At 36.8% G+C, this 25075-nt stretch overlaps 1 protein-coding gene across 16 annotated transcripts in view; it reads right to left on the reverse strand.

The window, feature by feature from the left end:
- Positions 1-25075, reverse strand: part of TENM3 (teneurin transmembrane protein 3) — a 594796-nt gene that overhangs the window by 281239 nt on the left and 288482 nt on the right. For all 16 annotated transcript variants that reach the window (XM_088056014.1, XM_088056017.1, XM_088056013.1 and 13 more), the window contains one exon: positions 18799-19077. In XM_088056014.1, coding sequence (XP_087912140.1) covers positions 18799-19077 — 279 coding nt within the window. The remainder of the gene's footprint in view (positions 1-18798; positions 19078-25075) is intronic.

Genomic DNA, 25075 nt, shown 5'->3' on the forward strand with positions numbered 1-25075 from the left:
CCCATACTGGCCCTATAGGTGAGACCTTACAAGTGCTGAGAGATGCAGAAGGAATTGCTCTGTAATTATTTCATATGACACTCAGGCTTGCATCCCAAAAATTTTTTTTCCTTTCCCTTCAAAAAATTACTTTGTGGATTCACATCTATGAACAATCCCTTGCAGTACTTAGTTTCTTTCCTACAGAACATCTGCCAGTCAAGTAGTTCTCCCATCCTGAAAGTGTGACTTAATTATTGCTACTTCAAAATTGAATTGCAGTTTATTTACTACAGTTTCATGCTCACAAGCCCAGTATATGAAGGCTGCAATGCTTATCCCTTCCAGCCAAGTGTTTGTGGCTCCTCCTAGCCTGGCACTGCAAGCAAAAGTTAAAACTACTCCAAACATTCAAAGACCTCCATGAAAATACTGACCAGGAGTGAAACCCACCTCTCCACAAAACCTTAGCCCTTGATTGTTTAACTGTAGACTGTTCACCTTTCCTCTGCATATACAGCAGTCTGTAATTTTGTTGTTCCAAACAAAATTTTGTTGTTTTTGTTTGCGGTGTAACACAACACGCAATGGAAGTGAACACTCACTCATGTGTTACATAAAAGGGCTGTTCTCACTAGTGCATCTGAAAATTCTTATAATTGAATCATTTAGGTTGCAACAGACCTTTAGGATCGTAAGAGTCCAATCACAATGCTGTGGTTGCTTCTGCTTTTGCTAAGTGGAATACTTAAATTGATTGAAACCTTATATGAAGACAAATTTATGAGAAGTTTGGTTTGTCTCCAAGGCTGTAATTTCAAAAAAGTTCATGATGTTAATAAAGGTGCAAGTGATAATGGCACACTAATCAAAATCAGTAAATAGGCAAGGGTTAGAACCACACATCCTTTAACGTAATGGAAGCAGGTAACCTCTGTTTTCACAGTTTGGTGACATTAACGCAGTAATACTGAGTAACTGCTGACAATTAGCCAGAAGATGGAGCAGAGGTCTAGTAAGAAAATTACTCCCTGATGGCAAAATATTGAAAATTCAATTACACTCTGTTTATTACAGGCCTACATTAGGAACTGTATTCATAATAAAGACCTTGATAATATACAAATTAATCACAGCACAGGGGAGTGCTTCGCTAACTTTTTTACTCCTAGATGCATTCTTCAATATTGAGTTTTTAATAAATCCAGACACATCAAAATGCTTTCTATAAAGCTTTTCAACTAAAATTCCTTAAATATATTAGTATAATATGTGAATAATGTTCTAAAAGACTAGATAAATCTATTACAGGTCTTTGAATAAAACAAGGTGTAGATACTAATTTTTAAATACCCTTCAGGAATTACCGAGATCTTAGAATCCTTTTTTGTGTTTCTGTGAAGTGTGCTATCATGTGAACATCATGAAAGTCATATAGACTACAGAACCGAATAGTTTTCTGCATATAATCACATTAACATATGTGAATACTTTTTTCCCACCTGAGACAAGCCAGCAAGTTGAAGGCATGCATATCCAATTTCTGCAGATCAGTTTGAAGTGATTGAATAATCTAGTTCCTACTATTCGAGTTATAGCAATTACACAAAATGCTCCGAAGAAGAGTAGGTAGTTATAAATTCATGCTATGACAATGTGTATTGGATACTGCTGAATAATTTAGTTTCTGAATGAATTTAGTCAGCACTTTGTTTGGACTTTTAATAGTCTATTGCCTACTTAAAAAACTTCTAGCTGCAAGTTCTTCAGCACACAGGCTTTAAACTGATGTATTTCAAATCTATCTATATGCTTACTGATTTTAATTGCATTTTGCCAGGGAAAGCAGTAAGACCTGAAGTGGAATAAAAAAGTCCATTGTCTTCACATTTAATTTAGCCATATATGTTACTTAGGAAATGAAAGCTCTAGGAAAAACGTACTGAGCACACGCACAGTACTCCACAGGTTAGCTGTCTCCCATTTGTTTTGAGAGAGATTCCTATGGAAACCTGGTGTCAGAGCTTCACCATCAGACACCGGAGATGAGAAACTAGCTCCTGCCTGCCTAGAAACTATTTGTTTCCATTCCAAATCTCACTTGTAAAATCCATCCACTTTAGGGAGGAAGTCTCATGATTTCTGAAAAGGGATTCCCTGAATCTGCAAGGCACGGTAACTCACGGTGGTGCTCAAGCCACTGACATTCAAGGTAAGCTCAGATGAGTGGATCAGACAGAACCTCAGTTCTGAAGAGTATGCCCCAAATACGACACACAGTTGCACAAGAGGTACCTTTGGTGTTTTAAATTTTCTGAAACAAGAACTCTGCAGCCTTGTCCAGCTAAACTTGGACACTCCTATCACAATTAGGAAAAAAAAAACAACACAGAAAAAGAAATTATGAATTTGGTGTTCTCTTCTGTCGCCAATGAATCTTTCACACTGCCCAAACAAACCCCTTCAACAGCCACACCTAAGTCATCATTTAACTACTGTGAAAATGCAGAACCCATGGAAATAAGAGTTTATATGATAAGATCTCCTTTGAGGCAGACTCCTTCCTAGCAAAGATCAGATGAATCAGTGTTTCATCCTTTTAGCTTTAAAGTGTGTTGTTTTTTGAGACTTGTCCTCTGAACTTAGGCATAAAAATGAGAAGCAGAACAATTTGTGGGATAGTCTGACAAAGTTCAAAAACTGGAAGAAAGACTAGGCAACTAGTATTCATCTCAACATCGTTCCCCTTGTACCTAAAAGTTTCTCAGCCTGCCTAGGGCATTTGATGTGGTCACAACCAGTGAAAAAACCAAAATATTCACATGTCCATGGCATCCAACCACCAAGCTTCATCTTGCTCCATTAAGTCATTCTGATCCATAATTTCCATAATATCAGTCTGTTCAGGTGGTACCTGGAAGGTCAGTACACAAACTCAAGCCAAATCTGTAGATGTTAGGAGCGAGGTCTTGAAAGCTGCAATACATCCATATGCATGCATGATTTCACACCTCCAGCTATCCATATTCACAGGACTGTACTTTGCACTACTGGTCTGCTGGCTGGTGATGACTCCAACCAAGTTTATAATCTAGAACAGTATGAGTTGATATACTACAGCTCTTATGAGATCCTAGTTGATGCTGCATGCTTTACATAAATTCTGGCAGTGTGAGTCAATCTGCATAAGGATTTGGTCCCTCCTCAAGCACATTTCCACAAGTGAAATATTGTAACGCTTAGCTGTCTGGAAAATCCTTTTATTCCTTTAGTCCCGTGTTACACACCATGCAGTGAAATTGCAAATGGAATACTTCTTGAGGAAGTGAGTCTTGCAAGTTAAAAAGCTGTGCACCAGAGGAGTTTGAAGAATGGAAGCACCAAAATGAGAAGGGCTAATAAGAAATGTATGGATTTATTGACTCTTCAAATGTAGGCACCTGACAGGCTAAAGTCATCCTATATTTCAGAATGAGGAAATACTATGAACACAAGCATTTTCTCTTGAATTCTGCTTCTCCACAGCTGCAAAACAAATAAGACCACTTCTGGTTACAGCTGACTCTGAGGAGTTCCTGGGAAGGTACTGCAGAGAAAATACAGCATGACAGACACGTTTACTATGGTGTCAGAACAGAGAGCAGAGAAAGGCAGTGCTCTGACCAGACAGGGTTGCTACCTGCACTGTTAACCCTGGCTTTGCTCTACACAGTTTCAACCGCCAGATTTAGGGCAGACATTTCCTTACTCTACAACAGTCCAGCTCATCTGGTGGAGAGAACAAACATGAGCTGCAGTGATACACACGTGTCCAGCACATATAATGGCAGATGTTCTAGAGACAGTAGCTACTTCAGCTGCCCCAGTACTACATGGTAGAATGCAAGCCATGTTGGACCTTCTGTCACCAGTGGAATTGGAAGGCTTTTTCTCTTCCTTAATCCTCTCCAGGAAAAGAGCAAATCTCCATCCAATATCCCTGCAAGGCTGAGTGTGCAGAAGCACACTGATACCTACCTATGAGTCCAAAAGTGCAAGCACCTGCCTCCATTTCTAAGAATCAGTGGCTGACTATAACGTGGCATGTTCATTTTGTCCAAGAATGGAATCTGGCTTGTCTCCCTGATAACAAACTCTTCCCATGCTTCTGGTGGAATGGGAGAAGAGAGGAGGAGAGGCCATTGCTTCATTCAGATGTGATAAGACTAGTTCAGACAGTTCCAGGGAGTTGATTTCAACTCCTCTCCCTCATAATTTGTGCATCCTATGAGAAAACGTCAAGCACACTGAGAAAGGCAGTATGTACAGCTCGCCAAAACAGGAGATGGAGACACTTGTGCCCATTTTCCAAAAAAAGAAAATTAATCTGTTACTGAATCAATAAAATTTGAAGCCTCAGGTTGAAGAGCCCTGAACAAGAGATAAGAGAAAACGTAAAAATGGTACTGTAGAGGAGTGTGAAAAATGTCAGTACTTGATCTAAGAGCACTGATATAATCAAAAATCAAAAGAATCAATTCAAGAAGTTCGTAGCAATTTAGCGAAAGCCTGTACAAGAATACCAGCTCAAATGTACTCTGCTGTAATGGAAGCATTACAGCATGTAACTGAAGAAAGGGCAGAAACACAACCTCTGCTTTTTTACTCCAGTACAAGTAGATAAAGAACACATTTCCAGTAATAACAATTAGCAATAACAATACACTTTAAAAACATATGAAAATATTTGTATTTATTCAGAATGTGCACACAAAAGCATCTTAAAATGCTTATCATTTGTGCATCTCATCTGAAAGTACCAGAAATTGTCTAGGTTTTTGCACCCACCTTGGTATTTTTAATCATATGAAATTTAGAGAGATTATTTGCAGGATTCAGAAGCACTTCTAAATTTATACAAGTTAGACCCTTTGTGAAGTTACTGCAAATATATTTTGATTTTATATATATTCATGCACACATGCATCTATATATATACAAAAATATTCCCAACTGCCTCAAGTTCAAGAAGTTAAAAAAGGCAGAGTTAGTAAATTTGATAGAAAATAAGCAGTACGATGCTCCTTTATATGTAGAAAAACAAACCAGAAAAATTAAGCAGTGTGCAAATGCAGATACAGCAAATTAGTGACCAAATCAAGATTTCATTAAAGTATCTCTCACTTCAAAGCAAATGCTTTGAAGGCTTCCCACATGTAAAGTTCAGAAGAAATTGATAAGCAGAATGAAAAACACTAGAACTGGAGTTTAGCTGAGCTAACAGTTGTGCTTTAGTAATTACAAGTGATCAGCACACAAAGTCTAACGGGTCCAACTTGAACTCACAGCAGAATACTCAGCACCGATTCAGGACTAAATTTAATAGACATAATGAGCCATTATCATCACATCCAGAAGCATGGTACATTTTCTTTGATTATTTCCACAGACTATCCAAAACTCAAGTCCACTTAGCTTGTGAAGTCTGATGAGAGCACAGCCTGAGGTAATACAGACACAAAAACAACTCATAAAAGATTAGGTCAGCTTGATTTAACAAGGAAAAATAAAGTAGAACAACAGTGGAAAGAAAGACTGTGTGTTTTTGGGAGGGGAAGGATTGAGCTTTTTTTTGTTGTTGATTTGGTGTTTTACTTTTTGTTTGTTTCTTAAGGCAAAACAGCATAATCACACATTTGGACAAAAAAATATTACACCGTTGGGCTTTTTTACAGGTTCCAGGAACAACCACAATAAAAGCAGAATCAGACAACATGACAAAAAACATTCAGAAGCCTTTTCCTGGTTTTTTTTTTTATGACCAGGAAATATTTCTTCCCATACCTTGAAGTGTACTAATACTACTTTAAAATCAAAAAGAAAACTGTATTTTCAAATAATTAAAACTAAATGGTTACTTCAAATTCATGTTATAAATTCTGTGTTAACCAGAATCAGTAGGAAACCAGTTCCCCATGAGAGATTGTCTCCTGTGTTTACCAAGCATAGATACCTTTATCATTGAAAACAAAAGAGAAATCTCTCAGTTCAATTAACTCTCCAGCTTCAACAGAAGTACATTTCAGTAGAATCTTTTTTAAAGGAATAATTTATCAGAATTCTCTTTAATGCTTTTTTCATAACATTGAAATACCTCAGAAAAGAGGATGAAAAATTCAATTGTGTAGAGCTGATCAGAGGAACAAAAATCCATTCTGAATGAAGGTAAGCTGATTAACTTTTTTTTTATAAAAATCAATGCATTTGATACTGGAAAGAACAAAGAATTTGTAAGGAAACAAGAAATGAACTTTTAAAAAAGCAAATTACTAACTCAAAGTACACAGACTCTGTTACCATATTTTCAATAATGTTATAGTAGTTTAAGTGTGTTCCCTAAATGCCAGAAGTGCAAAGATTACTCTCTGGATAAGGAAAATATTAATGTTGACAAAGTGGACAGAAGTATTTTCTGGGTAAGTTCCATTAGTAGTTTTAATTGATATGTTACATTTGGGAAAAAGGTAAGAATTGTAACTTTCATTTTCAAAAATGGATCTGAGCATTTGTAACAACTGAAAATGAGTACTGAAATCTATATATATGTCACAGAGCCATCCAAGCCACACTTGACAAATAATGCCTTGTATCATGGGGACACCAACATTATTCCAATTTAAGTAATGTTGAAAAACAGCTAATGTCCAAGTTACTAATCTTTATGAACTCCTAATTGCAGGCAGCAGACAAAAGAATTATTTTTACCCGGCTGTATTTTTTATGTCACGGGGATTGTTGCATAGGAATAGAAATAGGCATATGAACTCTCTCTTTGCTGATTTCTACTCAATGCCTAATGGCCAGCAGATCCCAAAACATTCTAATAAATTGCATTTTGGGCTAAGACAGGAACACTCACAGGACACTGAAGAGCCAACTCTTACAAACTGTATTCCAGAGGTTTACTAGGATGAACTACCAGATCCTGAAAGCTTTAAAATACATTTTCATGCGTACAGGAGTTGCCAGTAAATTTACCAGACAACCAGCATAGCTATTTGATACTTGAAGCTTTTCCTTTGAAACTAAAAATCTCGTGGCTACAGGTTCTTTCCAGTCCACATATTGTCCTGCTGTATTTTGACAGAGAAAACCTCAATTTTCAGTAAAATACAGAAAGCAAATGAGAAAGAGGGGAGAGTTAGAACCACAAAAATGTGAACCCATTTGTCCATCCATCCATTTCTTCTTTGCAACTTCTACACAGGACAGATATAAATCCAGCAAATGCACTGGCTGAACAATCCTAAGGCAGGGACTTCTGGTAAGATCCCCATCCTTTTGCAGCCACAGAAGGAATCAATGAAAGACAGCTGAAGCACAACACAGCTAATCTAATGAGCAAATGTAAGCCTGGAACAATGGACTTTTACACTCAGCCCACTTCTATATCAAGTCTTCCTGTGAATTTAGTCAACGTTCTCTATATTAATTTGATTTTTCTGGGAAAGATTTTCAATAGCACTTCAGTGATTTAGAAGCGCAAGTCCTATTACAACTCATGAGGATGTGAGCTCTCAATCTCCAGGGTGATTTAAAAAAAAAAATCTCACTCTACCTGTAGAACGGAAAAACAATCATTACTTTCTGCCCTCCAACTACACTGATACAAGGACTAAAGGGAATATTCAGCACTGGCCCTGCGTGAACTCCTCACTTTTCCAAGACTCGAGAGGCTAATATAACCTTATCATGACTTCAGGTCAAAAGATTGAGTCTAATGGACCAATGGAAGGAATTAATTTCAGAGCTCAGGACCTTTAATTGAGAACAGATGGTGCCTAGTCCCTATAAATTTAAAGTCTGGGGCCTGTTAACAAAAGCATCTAATCTCATCTCAATTGCCATAAGCAGCCAGGATCCAGCAATATCGAGTTTACAAAACAATATAACAATCTCCTAGAACTCTTCTGAAAGCAAACAAGCAGAAAAGACAGTTAATGAAAAAGACGTCATATGTCCTCTGCAGCTAAAGTAGTTAAGGGAACGAGCAGCAGAATTCCCCAGTGAGTGCAGCTTTTAAGCAATTTTAAATAAATCTCCTTATAGAGCATACAGCAATCACACAATGAAGAACTTAGCAGCTTGAAAAGTTCTAGCTAAATCTACATGGAAGGAGACTGGATACTATCTATTTAACCAAGGCCATATTCCTTCAAAGTCATTTTGACCCAGATATCTTGTAAACTTTGGATATTCAAAAGAACTTCAAAGATTATAAACTATCTTCATAACTTCAATATTCATCTTCAACAGCAGGAAGAAAAGACAATTCTGAAACCTTCTCAAAGAACTAAATTTTGCCTCAAAGTATCTTAGACTTTTCTTACTTCTGCTACTTTTCTTCAAACTGCACAACTGACCAACACAGTTTAGTGAAACTCACTGCAAAAAGAAAGTCAAGTTTGGTAGAGAAACAAAACAACCTAAATTTTTTAGACTGTTTGCCACAGGTGCAGACTGGGACTCCATAGCATTAGTCATCAGCACTTATCCAAAGCAATTTATTTGTAACTTTAAAGTCGTTTATAGAAATATTACATTAATAAAACCCCAGTGACTGGGGGGAAGGAGGGAGGAAAATCAATCTCTCCAGCATACAATAATTCAGTGGCAGATGTGAAACACCAGAATAACTTTCCCTTACCCATGCTCATGACTGCACATGTTTTCACTGTGAAAATGCTTCAAAGTTTCTAGGTCATTTGAAGAAGAAACAACTGGTCCTCAGCCCTGTATGTTTACTCTAAGAAGACTATGTCTATGACAAAAACCTGTGTAAGACAAGGTATTGTAAGGATGACTATGTATATATATATATATATGTGTGTGTGTGTATATATATATGTATATGAATCTATTTCACCACAAGGACAAAAAGCAACCATTAAATGGTCAACTAGAAAAACAGCCTGTGGTCTGTCTCTGCTCTGTCATGGCCTGACAATCCAGATCCTGGGTTTCCCAGGTCAGTAGCTTCTTTTTCTATTGTGAATACTGCACTAGAGATGGCATTGCTCACATTTTGTCTCAGTACTTAGTCAGCAGCCACGGTAGCCCAAGGAGGGATTGGCCAGCAGCAGAATGGATCTGGCACAGCAGCTGCACAGAATCGTCAAACTCTGAGAAAACTGTTATCTATTATGGATGTTATTACAGCAGTTATGAGATACACACACCTACTAAAAATAAACATATATTTGTAATTTAATCCATAATTCATTTACATTGTTCACCCTTCCTAACTGGATGCTGTGGGTTCATAATTGTAAAATCTAAAAAAAAACAAAACAAACAAACAAAGAACAAAAACCAAAGTAAGAATTTTGCAAATTTCCATGTACTACACAGAAACCTGGACTAAACCACAATGGTATCAAAGGCATTTTCACTGAAAGATTTCTATGTGAAGTGCAAAAAACCCCAACAATTATTATTCCTGGTTTCAGTGAGAAAAAAGCACATTTCTTCTCTACAGGTGAAAACAATAGATAGCTAAACACCCAACATAATTTAGGAAGAAAATGGTATACAAAATGAGGTGGAGAGTGTGAAATAGAAATTAAACCCACAGCTTCTTAACAAGCATTTCTTTCCTGAGATTTGAGACTTCATCCTTTTCTTACCTTTAATCAAGAAAAAAAGCTTAAATTTTGCACACAGATCAGGCAGCATATTATCGAGCCCCAAAACGTTCTGGCTTGAAACTTAATTTTATACTGAATTCTCATCTGTATCAAAGAAAAAAAACCTTTATCTAAAAAACATCAAAGTAAGTCTTTACATGGTTTTATTAGGAGTTAAAGAACTCTCCATTTCAAAAGCCTTTGCATCTTTTTGTAAAAAAAAGAAAAAAAAAATCTTGACAAATTTTCTCCAGCTGTTATTTGACCAGCATACAAAGGCTGTTACCTACAATTATTATTGATACTCTTACAATTGCACACCTTATATTTACTTTAAACTGGAAATCATTATTAGATTATTTCTCAAGATGACATAATTATACAAGGAAATGCTATTAAAATCTTATTTCCGATTAAAATTAGATTAAGCTTAAAAAAACCTTCAAAACAACTGAATATGAATAATCCCACTTTTATATAGGATCACTATTACTTAGACTTTATCTCTGCCATTCATTTGGTTTTAGCTGATGAGTGTATAAATATCTGTGTGTGTATATACACCCCCCTCCCCCCCCCCTCCCCGCCCCCCCAGTATTGACATACAGGAAATTAGGGAAATAGTAGCTGAGAAACTTGCTTTCTAATGATAACCAAATAATCTCACAGCTTTGACAGATTTTTTTTTTCCCCTCCTTTTTTATTCCAGAAATAATTACGTCTATAAGACTGATTCAGCAAATTTGTTGCTTCCTAATTCATTAATTAAAACAATTTACTGCTACCACTGTGATTTTTTCATGGACATCAAAACCACATTCCAAATCAAAACAGCAGATCATCAGTTTACAGATGTGAAAAGCATACATTACTCTTATGGCAACCTCACATTTAGATCCTTTCACATCCAGAAGAACACATATGGTTTAGGGGAAATGAAGAGCAGTATTTTTATATCAAACTTAAAATAAGGAGAAAAAAGTCTATGAAAAGTTAGCCAGTTATAAGAATAAATCAGTGTATAAATATTAGTAATAATATTAAATTGCAGAACAACATTTTTATCTCCTTAATTTTATCAACATTCTTCCTGCTGACTAATTTTTGGGTTGAATAAGATACTTGACTCACAAAAAACAAAACCAGAAAGGAAGCGAAGAATTCCTATCGTGCACCCACTTCATCAGGGACCAACAGCAACTACAGCAGCATTTAAAAATTGCTTTGGAAAATACGTTAGATGATTAAATATCAGCATGGTCCCCCAGTAATCTATTTGTCTGAGTTACTTTTGGAATGGCATTTTCTGAGCTAACTTCTACTTTTTGCTATTTGCACAAGTGCTTGCCTCTGGTCCTTTTTGCCATTTGTGGCCTTTGTAACCACAACAGAATCTAGACAGAACACACTAGATGCAACAGGCTGAGATCTCTCCCAAGCTCTTTTAGTGCTGTGTATTTCAAGCTTCTGGCTGTGCTTGTTAACCTTGCTCCAGGCCTCCAACTGGCTGGCATTTCCCTACATTTGGGAATGTAGTCCCAAAGAAGTCATGGAGACACACCACTTCTGCCTTAGCACAGCACTGAGTGTAGCAGCCAGATTATTTCAGTAGCACTATATATGTATACAAAGACACTTTATAAATTTGTGGAAGAAATCCTCACATACCACAGAAAACAGCACTTCCCAGTGACCACTGTGACCTTGAGGTGATGTCTACCCAGAAGGAAACAGAAATGTTTCCCGGCCGTGCAGGATGGGGATGGGGAAGCCAAAGCTCAATGGCTGTTGAACAGCCCTTGCACTGCAGAGGAAGTGAGAGCTGTTAAGCACCACTTTTCCAAGCTGGACACACACAAGAGCAGGGGCCCAGATTTGCAGCATCCACTGGTGCTGGCAGAGCTGACCAATGTCATTGGAATGCCACTATCTCATTCCTTGAAATGTAATGGCAATGAGGGAAAGCTCCTGATGAATCTTTAGAAGATAAAGGTCATGTTATCCTCAAGATGGGCAAGGAATATATGAGGAAGCTGAGGCAGTCAGCCTCACCCCAGTCTCCCAGGAAAGATGATGGAACAAATACTGCTGCAGTTATCCTTCCTCTATGCTGGGATAAACCTGCAGGAAAAGAAAGTGAATGATAACAGCTGACACGTGTTTACCAAAGGCAAATCATACCCAAATGACCTGACTGCTTTCTATGAACAGTTAATTGTCTCTGCAGACAAAAGGAAGGCAGCAGATACTGTTTCCCTTGATTTTAGCAAGGTTTTCAACATGGTCTCCCATAGTGTCCTGGTAGCCAAACTGGAGAGAGATGGACTGATGGGTGAGCTGGGAAGAACATTTTGTGGAAAGCTAGTTGCATGAAGAGGCTGAAAGATTAGTGTTTTGTAGTGCAAAGTGCAACTCTTGGTCAACATTAAAGGCATTAATGGGAACGTCATTGGGACAACGTTGTTTTATGTCTGTACTACATTTAACATCTTGAGAATGAATAAGATGGAATGTGCCCTTAGCAAGTTTGTGGATGACACCAAGCTGGAAAGATTGATCAGCACACTGCAGGGCAGGATTGTCTTTTGAAGGGATCTCAACAGGCTGTAAGAATTGGCCGAAAAAAACCTCAGGAATTCCGAGGGCAAAGTATCCACAGTAACAGTACTAGCTGGGAGTCTGCTGGAAAGCAGCTTTGTAGAAAGGACCTGGGCAGTCAGCGTGGACAAGCTCAGCAGTGTGCCCTTTCAACAATAAGCCTAACCACATACTGGGCTGCATTCAGAAGAATGGAGCCAGCATACCCTGGGAAGTGATTAGTCCCTTTTATTCAGCATCTGAAGGACACATCTAGATGACAATATTCTGTTTGGGGCTTGCCAGTATAACACTGATAAATTGGAATGAATTCAGTGAAGACTTCCCATGATGACTGGAGTGCTGAAGCATACAAATTGAGGAGAAGCTCAGTGAGCCTGAAAGGCAAAAGGTACAAATCTAACTTTGGTCTTAAATTACCCAATGCAATGGTCCCAACTGCAACAAGGGAAACTCCAATTCAATATAATGGGGGAAAAATCAAAATGAAGTTGGTTAAGCACAAGAACAGTTGCCTTGAGATGATGTAGAATGTCTCTTCTTGTTTGTTATAAAGCATAATCTTCTCCTATGGTGCTTGCCATATAACTGATAAGAACGGTTTCTCCTCCTTTCTCTTTGCCACTTCTGAAGTTGTCCTGTTTGTTTTTATGTTCAAGAACCATACTCATCATCAATGATTTCTCATGCATGTATCATAAAAAGCCCAGAAGCTGTAGACACTCTATAAATGCAGGACAAAATTTATTTATCTAAGCAACCTCTAATCCTTTCTTTAAGAGTATAAATATTAGCTCTGTGATCAGTTACTCAGGTAGCAAATGCTGAAAACAAAAAACAACCAGAGGAAAACATATCAGCAATAGTCTTCTTTCATTGCTTCATAATAAATCAACCCCTCTTTTCCTTTTTCTTAGTATTCATATTTATGTACAACTCTACTTTTTTACTGATTGTGTTTCAATTTTATTTGTATGCCTGGACCTCACCAAGGTCCTTCTGAAACATCTTCATAAGCTCTTTCTCTGAAATTTGACCTTCTTTCCTTTTTCTGCATGTTTTTTTCCCCTTAAAATTCAGATTTTTTTGATAAATACTGAGATATGACAGTTGGTCTTTAAACACCTCTTTCACCACTCCTTAACATTAGAAAGCTTAAGAGTCAAGAGTGAATTCTCTGAAATTTTCTGCTTTGATCTGTTTTTCCTTGCAGATCCCAATTCTAATTTTATTGGTGTTAGCTGTTGCTAAACTTAACAATTCTGCACATCAGGAAATCTGTCCAAGTGTTGCCAAAGAACTTCATCCTTTGGCCTGATAGTCTACACCAGACTCCACCATAATTAAGACGGTCCTTTGGAACCTCATGCTTTTCCTTAACAGCAAGTTCAGTGACAGTCAGATCGACAAAACCCAGGAGATCACACAAAATTACTGCAAAAAGGTCAGCCCAGATTTTGTCTCTTTGGCTACCACTGGTCAAAGGAATTATGAAAGTGATTTTCCCTTGCATTAGCAATTAGATTAACGGAAATATATCCACAGGACTGCTATCATAATAAAATCTGAAAAATGGCATAACTATAGAAAACTTTTAATATTTCAGAAAACCAGATAATTACTTTTGTTTATGGATTTCTGTTCCATGTCTCCATAACCAAAGAAAAATTTGTATGCCAGTTAAATATTAAATATTATTTCAGAGCCGACTTCTGTCAAAACTAAAACAGGTTGATTTCCTGGTTATGACATTTTTTGGCAGCAAAGCAAGATTTAGACATATTGGCATGCTTAATGAGAAGCAGACAATTTCTAGATGGAAATCTGTGGGAAAGAGTGAAGAAATTGTAATTGGTGATATAGCAGTAAGATGAGGATTAATTCACCAGCTATGTGGCTGGTTTTGATCAGTAGGCTCAGCATTTGGCTAGCAGGTGCAGCTACTATTCAACAGGCCTCATTTAGATCAAGTTTTGTGCCTTAGCATAAAGAAAGATGTTAAATGAGTGAAAGCATGTGACACTAGTTCCTGAATTATGTACATTATTTAATAATGCAGAGTTCTATTATATGTTATAGATGAACTGGGTTAGAGACAACAGGTTAAAATGTCTTGACAAGTATTTTACCAATGTATTTCTTGGGTTTCAGAGATCTGAATGCCAGTAAATTCATCATTCTGGAAGGAGAAGAGAGTATTAGGCTCACCAGAATTCTATCTTCAGAAACTGTCTGAAGGAGAGGAAGCAAGTAGGTACCCATGCAGCTAATAAAGTGATATTTTCTCTTTATAGGAGCCCTCAGCAATAAACACTCTACCAGCAATATCTACTTTTCTGTATCCATGAAAAATTGGTCTAAGTTTCAAACCATTTATCTAACCAATTCAGAGTGACTGCCTGAGGCCATGAACTTAACTCCCTCTCTCCCCTTATTCTTTTTATTCTGCTACATCCTAATCTCGTCTGTTTTTCTAACAAACACCAATCAGTGCAAACTTTTCACTAAACAAAAAAATCCCCACATTCTAGTGCCATCAGAAGCACCTTCTGTGTGCCCAGGTAGTTTTTGTGACAGTCAGCTACGTGGCATGCATGTATCTGGAGTGCCCCACCCTTTTTCAGAAGCACATCACTTCTACCTCCAGAGGAATAGAAGGCGACACAGACCTGACCAAAGACTTAGGTCTTATATGAGCGACCTTTCCAGTCAGAATCATTGCCACAGCCTGACTTTCAGGCCAACACACAGAAAGCACAAACAAAACGAGTTATATAATTTTAGAGGGAGAAATAAATAAATAAATAAATAAACAAATAAATAATAAGGTGCTGCACTTCTGGAATAACTTGCTCAATTAACTTTCATGTTTTGGTTATTGACCTTCCGATGTCTCATTAAGTCAGGGATCGCAGTTTAATGGGTTTAAAAAATAATTTAAATATAGAAGTGGATTCTAAGATACCTTAAAAATATATTGACCCTTTAAGCAAATGGGCCATTTGAAGCCTAGCTACAACTTCTAACTGATACTCTCCTGGAATATTTATCCAGTTTAAAAGACAAGCATTAGTAATCTTAGAACAGCTTAACAACATAAAGTTACTGGCAAGCGTGTAAGAGACAGCCGGCTTGTATTTCAAAGCAACAGCTCCTAGAACAATTACCAACATAAATTTCTTGATGCAGCATTTATGAAATAACTTGCAATGAGAATGTAGAAGAAAGCCTGAAAAAGCATGTGTATACTCAGTGTGCTCCAGCTGATACATCCTACTGTACGTGACACTGGTTGGTTGCCCAGATTAACAGATGCAGGCCCTCCTTCAGGGAGGCTGACATGACAAATCTCTCAGAATTTGATGCCAAGAGTCATACATGGAACTTGAATGAAGTCAAAGGAAAATATTTCTTTTCAGAATTAGTTACTGAGCGATATCCTAAAACAACCTTTGACGTGAGAATCTATTAACCCTATGTTTGGTACATGTTCTGTTGATCAAAAAAATTTAAAATATCTGCTGGCAGTCACAGTGTGTTCATAGTGTATTTAAAATTTTGCAACTTGATCATGTGCAATGTTATTTGTTTAAAGAAATTTCTAAACCTTCTGAGATTATGTAAAAATTTAAGTCCCTTTTTTAGGATTTCAGAAACATACTATTAAGATCTTGACACCTAAAAGGTTAGTATTTTCAATAAACTATTTCTTCTTGCTTATTGAAATTATGCAGCAGAATTGCAAGTTTTGCCTTCCTGAGGGATATGCAATCCACAACTATTTCAGAAGAGCAAATATATAATAATTACAATAAAGGAAAGGAAATGTTATTTTGAAGTTGAGCTTCTCTTCCTGTCTCATTGGCAGGAAAGAAAATCCCAAGTACATCCAGCAAATTGTTAATCCTGAGATCATAAACCCATAGGATAAGTCAAAGTTCTCATCATCTTGACAAATCCAATTAACTCCAATAAGGCCTGATTATGGCAGTGGAGTATTTAAACAGTGAGTAGTTTCACTGAGTGAACAGTGGGATTGCTGAAACACTGATGCCTTTAGGTGAGTATGACTTGGTGATGCTGTGTTTTGCTCATCATCACCAGTTGCTCCTTTTCCACCTTACAGATAAACATGATGCATAGAAATCATTTACCTGTAAAACAATTATATCAAAATTCAGTCAGGAATCTTTCCCATGCAGCAGAGGGGGGTGCAGTACAGAGGACTTGTTGTAACTCTCACTTTGGTTGCAAAAGCTTATTAGATTTGACAGATTTTAACAGTATACTGGCACAGCTGTTAACTTTAGGCCATAAATTAACAAAACTTGCACCTGCAGTTTAGTCCTTTGATTACAGCACCTGCACCTGCCAGGGTGATACCGTTTTCCTGGCTTTAAATTATATTTTCTATTCTACTGTGAGCATTAAACGTACTGAGTTCCAACAACGTGTAAAAAGTAATTTCTCAGCCAAGTCTTCCATGTTCAGTGGAAACAAAAATTCAGAGAAAAAAAATACCAAAGAAGATTAAGCTTTTCACCATTTTAACATCTCCACTGAAACGGTGACCCATGACAGAGTCCATGGTTATAGATGTTTCATAACCCTAGGGAACTCTCAAGCCATCAAAATTTCATTAGCTTCACAGCAGTCCCAGTACATTCTTAAGTTGGACTGCTGGCCTCCCTATTAATAAATAAATCAACTGTAATCCTTTTTAGTGGCTAAACTCTTCGTTGAAGTTCTATCAAAGACCAGACATTCTTTGCATAATTTTAACCACTGCAGAATAATGCATTTTTTAACATATTCAGTCTTTTCACACACGTAAAAACAAAACACTCTAACTTGCAGCTGATGGAGGATGTTTTGGCACATTGTAATCAGGTAACTTCCTTTCTAAAAAATTGTACATATAAAATTCGTTGAAAAGTATACCAAACTTATGGTACCTCTGAAGCAGTCAGCAGTACCTTTTTGGAAACATAAAGAAACAACTTCCTATGGAAATAGCGTGTGCATGGATGTATACATAAAAATATATTTTCAAGATAACCAAGGGTTTTACAAAAGGATCAAGAGAATTTGTTTTACCACAGACCTTTCAAAATCACAGGACTGCTCAACAACTTATTCTGGATGGCTCTACAGATGAAATACCATGCATTATCACACAGAAAAGCCACTGCCTAAAGGTGGTAGGCAAGTACTTCTGTCTTCCTCTTTCAGAACTTGCCTCTGACTCAAAACAAGTTTTCCAAGCATGACACAAGACACCTGTGAACATTGAGAGCTGTCTGCTCAGGTACCATGTAGCATTAAGTCCAAGAGAAAAGGAGGGTCCCATTTGAGACAGTGGTTTTGCACAGGCATCTTCATGTAGAAACAGCCACCAGCAGAAAAATATGTATGAATTAAGCAAATTACAGCTTTGGTGTTGCTTTGTCAAACAGAAGTTAAAATAATAAATAGGAAGGAGTAAACTTTACTGCTTGTAGTTTAAAATAGAAGTGCATTAATTTTTTAAGGATTTCCATACATACATACCTACATAGCTGTTTCCCACCATGTGTTACAGTCACTGCCGGAGGATAGCAATAAAATTGCTCTAATTTTTGTACAGCCAGGCCGACAGGTTTAATAAAGTAATAAAATGACATGTAGACATGCAGGCAATAGCCATCACTAATTTTCATTGTTACTCATTTTTCTTTATTCCTCTTTTGAATTTTTCACATAGAAAGTCATGAAGTTAATAGAAGAATTGTTTTAATTCTAGCAAAGCTGAAAATCTTCTGCAAATAAAAAGTTAAGATTGGTACATTTAGCATTTAACACCACATTAGATTCTGTTCATCACCTCAAGAGGAGGTAAAAAGCTTTGAAAAGCTTTAAAAATGAATCAGTTAATTGTATTAACCTATTTTTCATTTAAACTCTAAGACTTAATATACAATGGCCATACCCCACATCCTACAAAGCTGCAAAGATTTTTGTTGCAGATTTTAATTGCACAGTAATCCAGTCCCCCAGACACATCAAAGGCCACGTGTCCCTCTTCACCACAATTCCAATTGCTCTCATCAGCTAAGAAGTTTAAAGCACAATCAAATTTCTTTTTCAATCGCATGAGCCCTATTAATAAGCTATTCTTTGAGTTCACTCATCCATTCTAAGATTCTGCAACTTCTCCAAGATGTCTGGAAGAATAGTTTACAATGAAACTTTTCAATGCAATCTAGCCTGGGGAACAACTTTATCACCACTTAGCTGTTCCACAGAGGATTACAGGTGACATGGCTTGAGATAATACAGAACTAATCTTTTTTTGTGATTAAATTCTTTCAAAATTGCATCTAGAGCATCACACCCAAAGCTTGCATTAGTTAGGACTGATACTGAATAGGGACTTTTAGGGTAAGAGGAGAGGAAAAAACAAAAACAAAGAAGGTAAATAATTCAAGGCCATTTCTTTAATGACTTAAAATTACTGAGAGTCAGCCAAAACAGCAAATAAACATTAATTTATATATGGGCACGTATAAGAACTTACCATTTTCACTGTCGGACTTGTTTTCGTGTTCTGTATCAGTCAGAGTGAGGGCTGAGTTGGAACGGCTCGACAGACAGGAACTGCGCCCTGATTTGACCCCCCTGCCCCAAAGTCTCATGGCATGCTCTGGAGACATCACTCCTTCATTTTCAGTATCAGCATCTGACCCTGCACTGATAGAGTAACCTCTGTGGGGGAGCCCCATTTCCGCACAAAATGCCAGTCCTCGACGAGCTGCTGGTTCACAAACTCCTAACTGCCTTAGGGTAAAATTCTGTCCTGATTAGGGGAAAAAGAGATAACAAAAGATGAGAAAGTTTTAATTATTTTATTTTAAAGAATTTAAAAGTAAAAACTCTTCATGTGTATAATTGTCTCAGATATCACATAAGGTGTTTTGTCAAAACTCCACCTGCATTACAATCAAGTGGATTCTTTTGTCTCCAGCTCTCCTCAGCAGTATTTTGTCAATGCTTAAACACATCAAAACTGATCCTGGGTAGCAAATAAACAAACCAACCTCCTAACTAAGAAAAGCCAATTCAATACATGAAAGGATTAAAAAAAAAATTATGAACTTTTCCTTTTTTAAAAGAAAAATTATTTTTTCAAAGCATAAAAGCACTTAACAGGGTATTTGTCAGGATTTTTACTTGGTTGGCTTTGGGGAGGGTTTGGTCCTTCTTAGAGGCCAAAGCAAGAGGCTATTTTCCCCATACAAATGTCACCTAATGTGGCAATGGAAAAGCTAAACAGGAACAAAATTCACCTGGTTTTAATTTGATTTCTCTGCCCTACTTTAATACACAAATAAACAGAAACATGGCCACCTGTTACCTGCAAGTACTGCAGTAAAATTGTTATATTTCATGTCACTGTATTTTGAGAAGCATTTTACACTTTTACTGCTGAAGCAGAGTCTGTGCATTTCAACATACTTTTAGCCTGTTTTGGGGCAGAGCAGGAGACATAAGTGAATCCCAATGATTGTATTAATAAATTAGGTGCAATAAACTTGTGACACTTCAATAACTTAGAGTGTCTAAATTATGCGACACTCAAAAATGACTGCCTTTTTAATGGCTGTGTCTTCGTCCTACTTTTATGTCTGTAGATTTAAGACATTTTATGATATATAGACACTTGGCAAGCTCCTTTGCATATCTATAATACTTTTCCACCCTAGCCCACAATTATTTCACAGCTCTGAGAACAAATCAGGATACACATTCAATTTCTGAATCTGACAGGCATCCTAATTTCTCCATAATTAGTCATTTAACCTAAAAACACACTAGCAAGACAATTAAAGTTCATAATATGTTAAGAACAGAATTCTATACATGAGAAAGAAAGATAATTGCAGAAGTATGAATATAGAAGTGCAAATAATTCCTGAAAAATTAAGAGTTGATGCACTGGTCAGTGACATTTTAAAGTGCTCTGGTTAATTATTTTATTCCTTCAGTCACCTGAAGCTGTTGCTGCAAGTTTCTTTGCAGTCAGAACCATAAATTAATTCTGACAATGACTTTCATAAATAATGAAAATTAATTATTACAATTAGGTACAAATCAAGCTACTTATTATGCAGCTGTGAATAGATATTTGAATGAAAATATAGCTGGGGAGGTAAATATAAAGGAGTATCTATGACTATGTCTGAACAGTGTCAAGGGTATAAGAAAGGGGATTATCATGCTCGCTGATAGTATCTTGCAATTTTTTAAAGCTGTCATGCCATGTGAATTTCTGGGTTTTATGGGAGCTGAAACTAATCAGTGAATGAAACAGGCCAAACAAACCGCCCAGTGGTAATAGGGTCAGAGCTGAAAGTAGTAAAGTGTCTAAAATGCTTATTATTTTGCATTTTTGTAGATATATATACTACGGGTGACAGTTTAGAATGCTGGTTTATGCATTTGGTACATTAGTATGTGAATCAACATTTTCAAACAGTTGAAAATGAGATACAAATACAGAAGCCTCTGTGCATGTGTATGCATTCAGGTGTCCCTACACACATTGGAGTAGATAAGGTGTAAACACAGTTGCACATGCAGCACCTTATTTATTCTAAAAAGAGTGTTTTGAGAAGCAAAATGGAAAGGAACTAGGTATTTTGATCAAAGACAAGATTACTTGAGTCAGTAACAAAACTGCTGTTGACTTCAATGTGACAAGGTGTTAGGGCTACAGTCTGCACCGCCTCATGGTGCTGAGATGAGGTCAAGGAAGGATGCAGACAGACACAGCCGCTGCCCCCTGAGCTTCAATCACAGTGGATGCAGCCAGGGAGAGCTGCACCCTGCAGCTCCCCCAGTCACCTGCTCCACACAGCCCCTGCTCCCCTCACTGCAAAAATGCCCTTTGCAGGCAAAGCAATCTGAAAAGACTATTGCACACACACACTCCTTTTTTCATCATAATCACTTAAGAGAAGCTACCTGAGGCATTCCAGAACATCTTCAGGACCTTTGTAGGAGACTTGGTCTCAGGCATAACATACCACCTATCCAGTCATGGATTTTTAACTTGAACTTTACAACATCCTATCTCCGTGTAAAATATCTTTTTCCCTCTATTGTGAATGGTAAAAAATACCCCTCACCGAATGGCATTGCATAACCAAAACAGAAAAGGGGGGCAGGTTTGAATACTGCCCTCTCATCCCATTCAATATATTAGAGGTTTTCACTACACTCAGAAGTTTTACAGCATAGCCCAGAAATGTTGTAACAGCTTTAGAATCAGGCTATATAATCTTCTGACCTAAAGCCTTCCTAAGAGCCTCACTAAGAGGATTGCAGTACATGTAAGTTGCCTACACAAATGAAAAACCAAAACAAAACAGACCCCAAACAACCCACAAAACCTAAACTGAGAAGCTGACATGGAAAAATAAAATGTTTATATGTGTAGGAATTCAAAAATTCAAATCCCAAAGGAAATCATGCACATGTGATAGAAAAATTTTACATCGTCTTAAGGTTTCTGAACAATGAAAACAGGAAATCTTCCAGGATCCAGGGGAAGCTGAATACAGCTGGGATGCAGACCTAGTGGGTAGCAGACTAGTTGGGAGCTTTTACCTGAGAATGAACAACACTATGAAATCAAATTAGAAGCTGAAAAAGGTTGTATGAGCTCAGTGAGAAAAAAGAGCATGAAGTGAGGATGTTTGTCTTGTGTTCATAGACTTTCTAATTAATCTTTCCAGACTGACCTCTACGTGAGGTATTTACTCAAAGGTTTCTTACACTTCAACATTTGCAATTTCTCCAACTGACAGTAAGTGCCTCAAGAGTTCATAAAGACTTAAAAACAGCTTGGCCATTGTATGAACCAATTCCCTGAGAAAAAAATGGAGGTACACAATAAACAGGTACCATAATGCTTTGTGGATTTTTTTCCTTTCCTTTAAAAAATGTATGAAGTATCAATTAGAAACAAAATTAGGCACAACATTTCAAGGAGACTTGTTCTGGAGACACCTTTGAGGGTTTTGGACTATTTGGGATGATATGCCACGAAGTTAAATTTTAAAAACTGACAATAATACTGTTTACTACCACTCAACTATTAGATGCTGCATTTCTCCTGGCTAGGAATATCAATTTACGGGTATTGTAAGGATTGCTGACATCCTCCATTTGTGCAGACAAGAGCAAAACTAATGAATTAAAACTCTCAAATAACTTCCTAAAGCTTGTGCAGCAATCACTGTTAAAAACATAGCATTTGCCAACAGGAACCATACATGCCTACCTGTTAACACTGCAATTTTCTGTGTAAGCAATGATCCATGTAGGATTGGTGCACCTCTTTAATTACATCAGTTATAGATATCAGGATATCAATATACTTTCAATACATACATATGTCTATATAGAGAATTATTATTAATTGTAATTAATATATGTATGTATGCAGCATGTATATAATAATAAGTATATAATTAATGTGAATATATATATTTTTCTGCCAGAATCACACAGGTTACATCATCCATAAATGTAGGGTTTTTTTAGTTTAATCAAATACTGCTATAAGAAAATTTGACATATGCAGAAATGGTGTAGTTCTTTATAAAGCTGTAAGTTGAAGGCTGGAATTAAATGGAAACTTGCTGCACTCATGCTACATTTGTTTCCCAGGCCTATTTTGGGGAAGTCCTTCAAAGACCTTCATAAAAACTTAATCTTCGAGTTAGAAATGTTATCTGTGGAAATGGGTTTTTGAAGAGGACTACTAAACAAAAGAAAAGGTCCTGTGGTTCTTCAGTTGTCAGTGTCTGCTTTAAGTTGGATCTATACTAAATATAAACACAGAGATATTATCTTAAAAACCATGAAAAGGTGAAAGAATCAAACAGAAGGAATGAACAAAAGTTGCCAAAAGAAAATCTGTCAGCATCTCCAGCCATCAGCACTGTCCTTACTAATTCATTAACCACTGATAAATTGACAAGTCAGGTTTTAGCAACAATAGACCATAGAAAAAAAAATCTGAAAAGCCTCCAAAGCACCTGCCTAGTTAGCATAAAAATACACCCAACTCCCATAGCTTTTAAACAGAAGAATTATAGTGTGAGTGTCTTTGCTGACTTTGGTTTTGTCCTAATATGACGGACATAGTACCAAAAAGGCAGAAGTCACAAACACATAAAGTTAATATTTTAAATTCCATTCAGTTTGGCTTTTGATAATGTTTCATGGCATATCTGCCTCTCTGCATCACTCATTACTTGTTACCCTTTCTAATCTATTCTTCCTTTGTATTTTACTTTCTTCTACCTGCCTAGAATACATGTGAAGCATTCAAAAATCAAACACATTTTCCCTATAATCACTATGTGATAATACATGACAAAATTACTTACACGAAACATGGTAAAACTGTGAAACATCTAAAAGCTGTACAGATGCAAAACAGTGATCATGGTCCTTAGGAGAACCAAACTTCTCCTTTACATTTCCTTGACTTGCTACTTAATCCTATTTTTTTTTTTTTCAATTAAAAGTAGCTCTGTTTCTTCAGAAAGCAACTGAGGAAAAAGATCTTTCTCTGGTTTTTATTTTCTGTCTGCAGATTACTACGTGCAAATATATCCTGAATAACAGAACATTTATTATATAAGCTTATTGTATAAGCAGCACTGGTATCAAAGTGTTCCTGCAAGGACTGTACTGTTTTCTGCTACTCTGATATGGAAAAAATACTTCCTTTTTATTTCTTATTTAGACTGTATATAGGGGATACATTTCTCCTATTGAAGCTCTTTATGCAGAGCTCACACTTACAATGAGGTCACTTGTAAGGAAATGTCTTGAGAGGAAGAACTTGGAAATACATGTACAGTAGGATAAAAAAATTTCTGAAAATGAAAGGATAAGGATTTTTTTAAAAATAGCAAAACAGATACCTGAGATGCTCTAGAAACACTCAGACAAGGAGTGTACAAACACTATCTCCAGAAGTCAGGATGTTAGGTGGGTAGAATGCAATTGCACAAAAGAGAGAATGACTAACAGGTGTGATACATCCATTCTGTCACACAAACTTCACAATATATTTGGGAAAAGGGAGTTTTCAAAGCTGTATGTGCAGAATTCTGTTTGCTAGGATGCAAGAATGCAGCGAAGACTGACAGGTAATGAGCTTTCCCCATGTTAACATTTTCTTTCTGATTTGGTGTAGTATTTTGCTGTTATTACTTCAGCCTGAATTTGGCTTTTGTGAAAATTATCTGTGAAATTTAAACCATCCTAATCCACTGTATCACATTTTCCTCCTATTCTTAAGTCCTGTGTTTTTCTTTTCACTCATCACAACCATCTTCCTTGTCACCTTTTAATCTCTTTTTCTTGACCTTTCTGCTCTATTCACTTTTCCATCTTAACCTCCTTTTCTTGTCATTATCTGATTTAGAGTGGAGCTGTAAGATTCATATGAAAGACAGCTGCTTCTCTAATATATCCAGTAAACTACATAATAACAAAGAGCGTTGAAATACATTAAATCACACCAAGTGTGAATATAATTTTCAAATGCTCATTATTCTCAAAAAACATTAATCACAGTTCTCACATCTCTTGGGGACTTTTAAAAGCATTTGGGGACATAAGTCATGGTCTTGGTGACTTCTGAAAAGGTTAGTGCCAGACACCGTGAATTCCCTGATAGCTCTACTTATTGTGATACTCTTGATAGAAGAACTTTATGCAAGATTCAAAACCCAAGTCAATTATTGGGAAAAAAAGTAAAAATTCACATA

Source organism: Pseudopodoces humilis, chromosome 6 (genome assembly GCF_049639895.1).
Source record: "Pseudopodoces humilis isolate 2021_Gansu_Grassland_sample_001 chromosome 6, ASM4963989v1, whole genome shotgun sequence".
NCBI lineage: Eukaryota > Metazoa > Chordata > Aves > Passeriformes > Paridae > Pseudopodoces > Pseudopodoces humilis.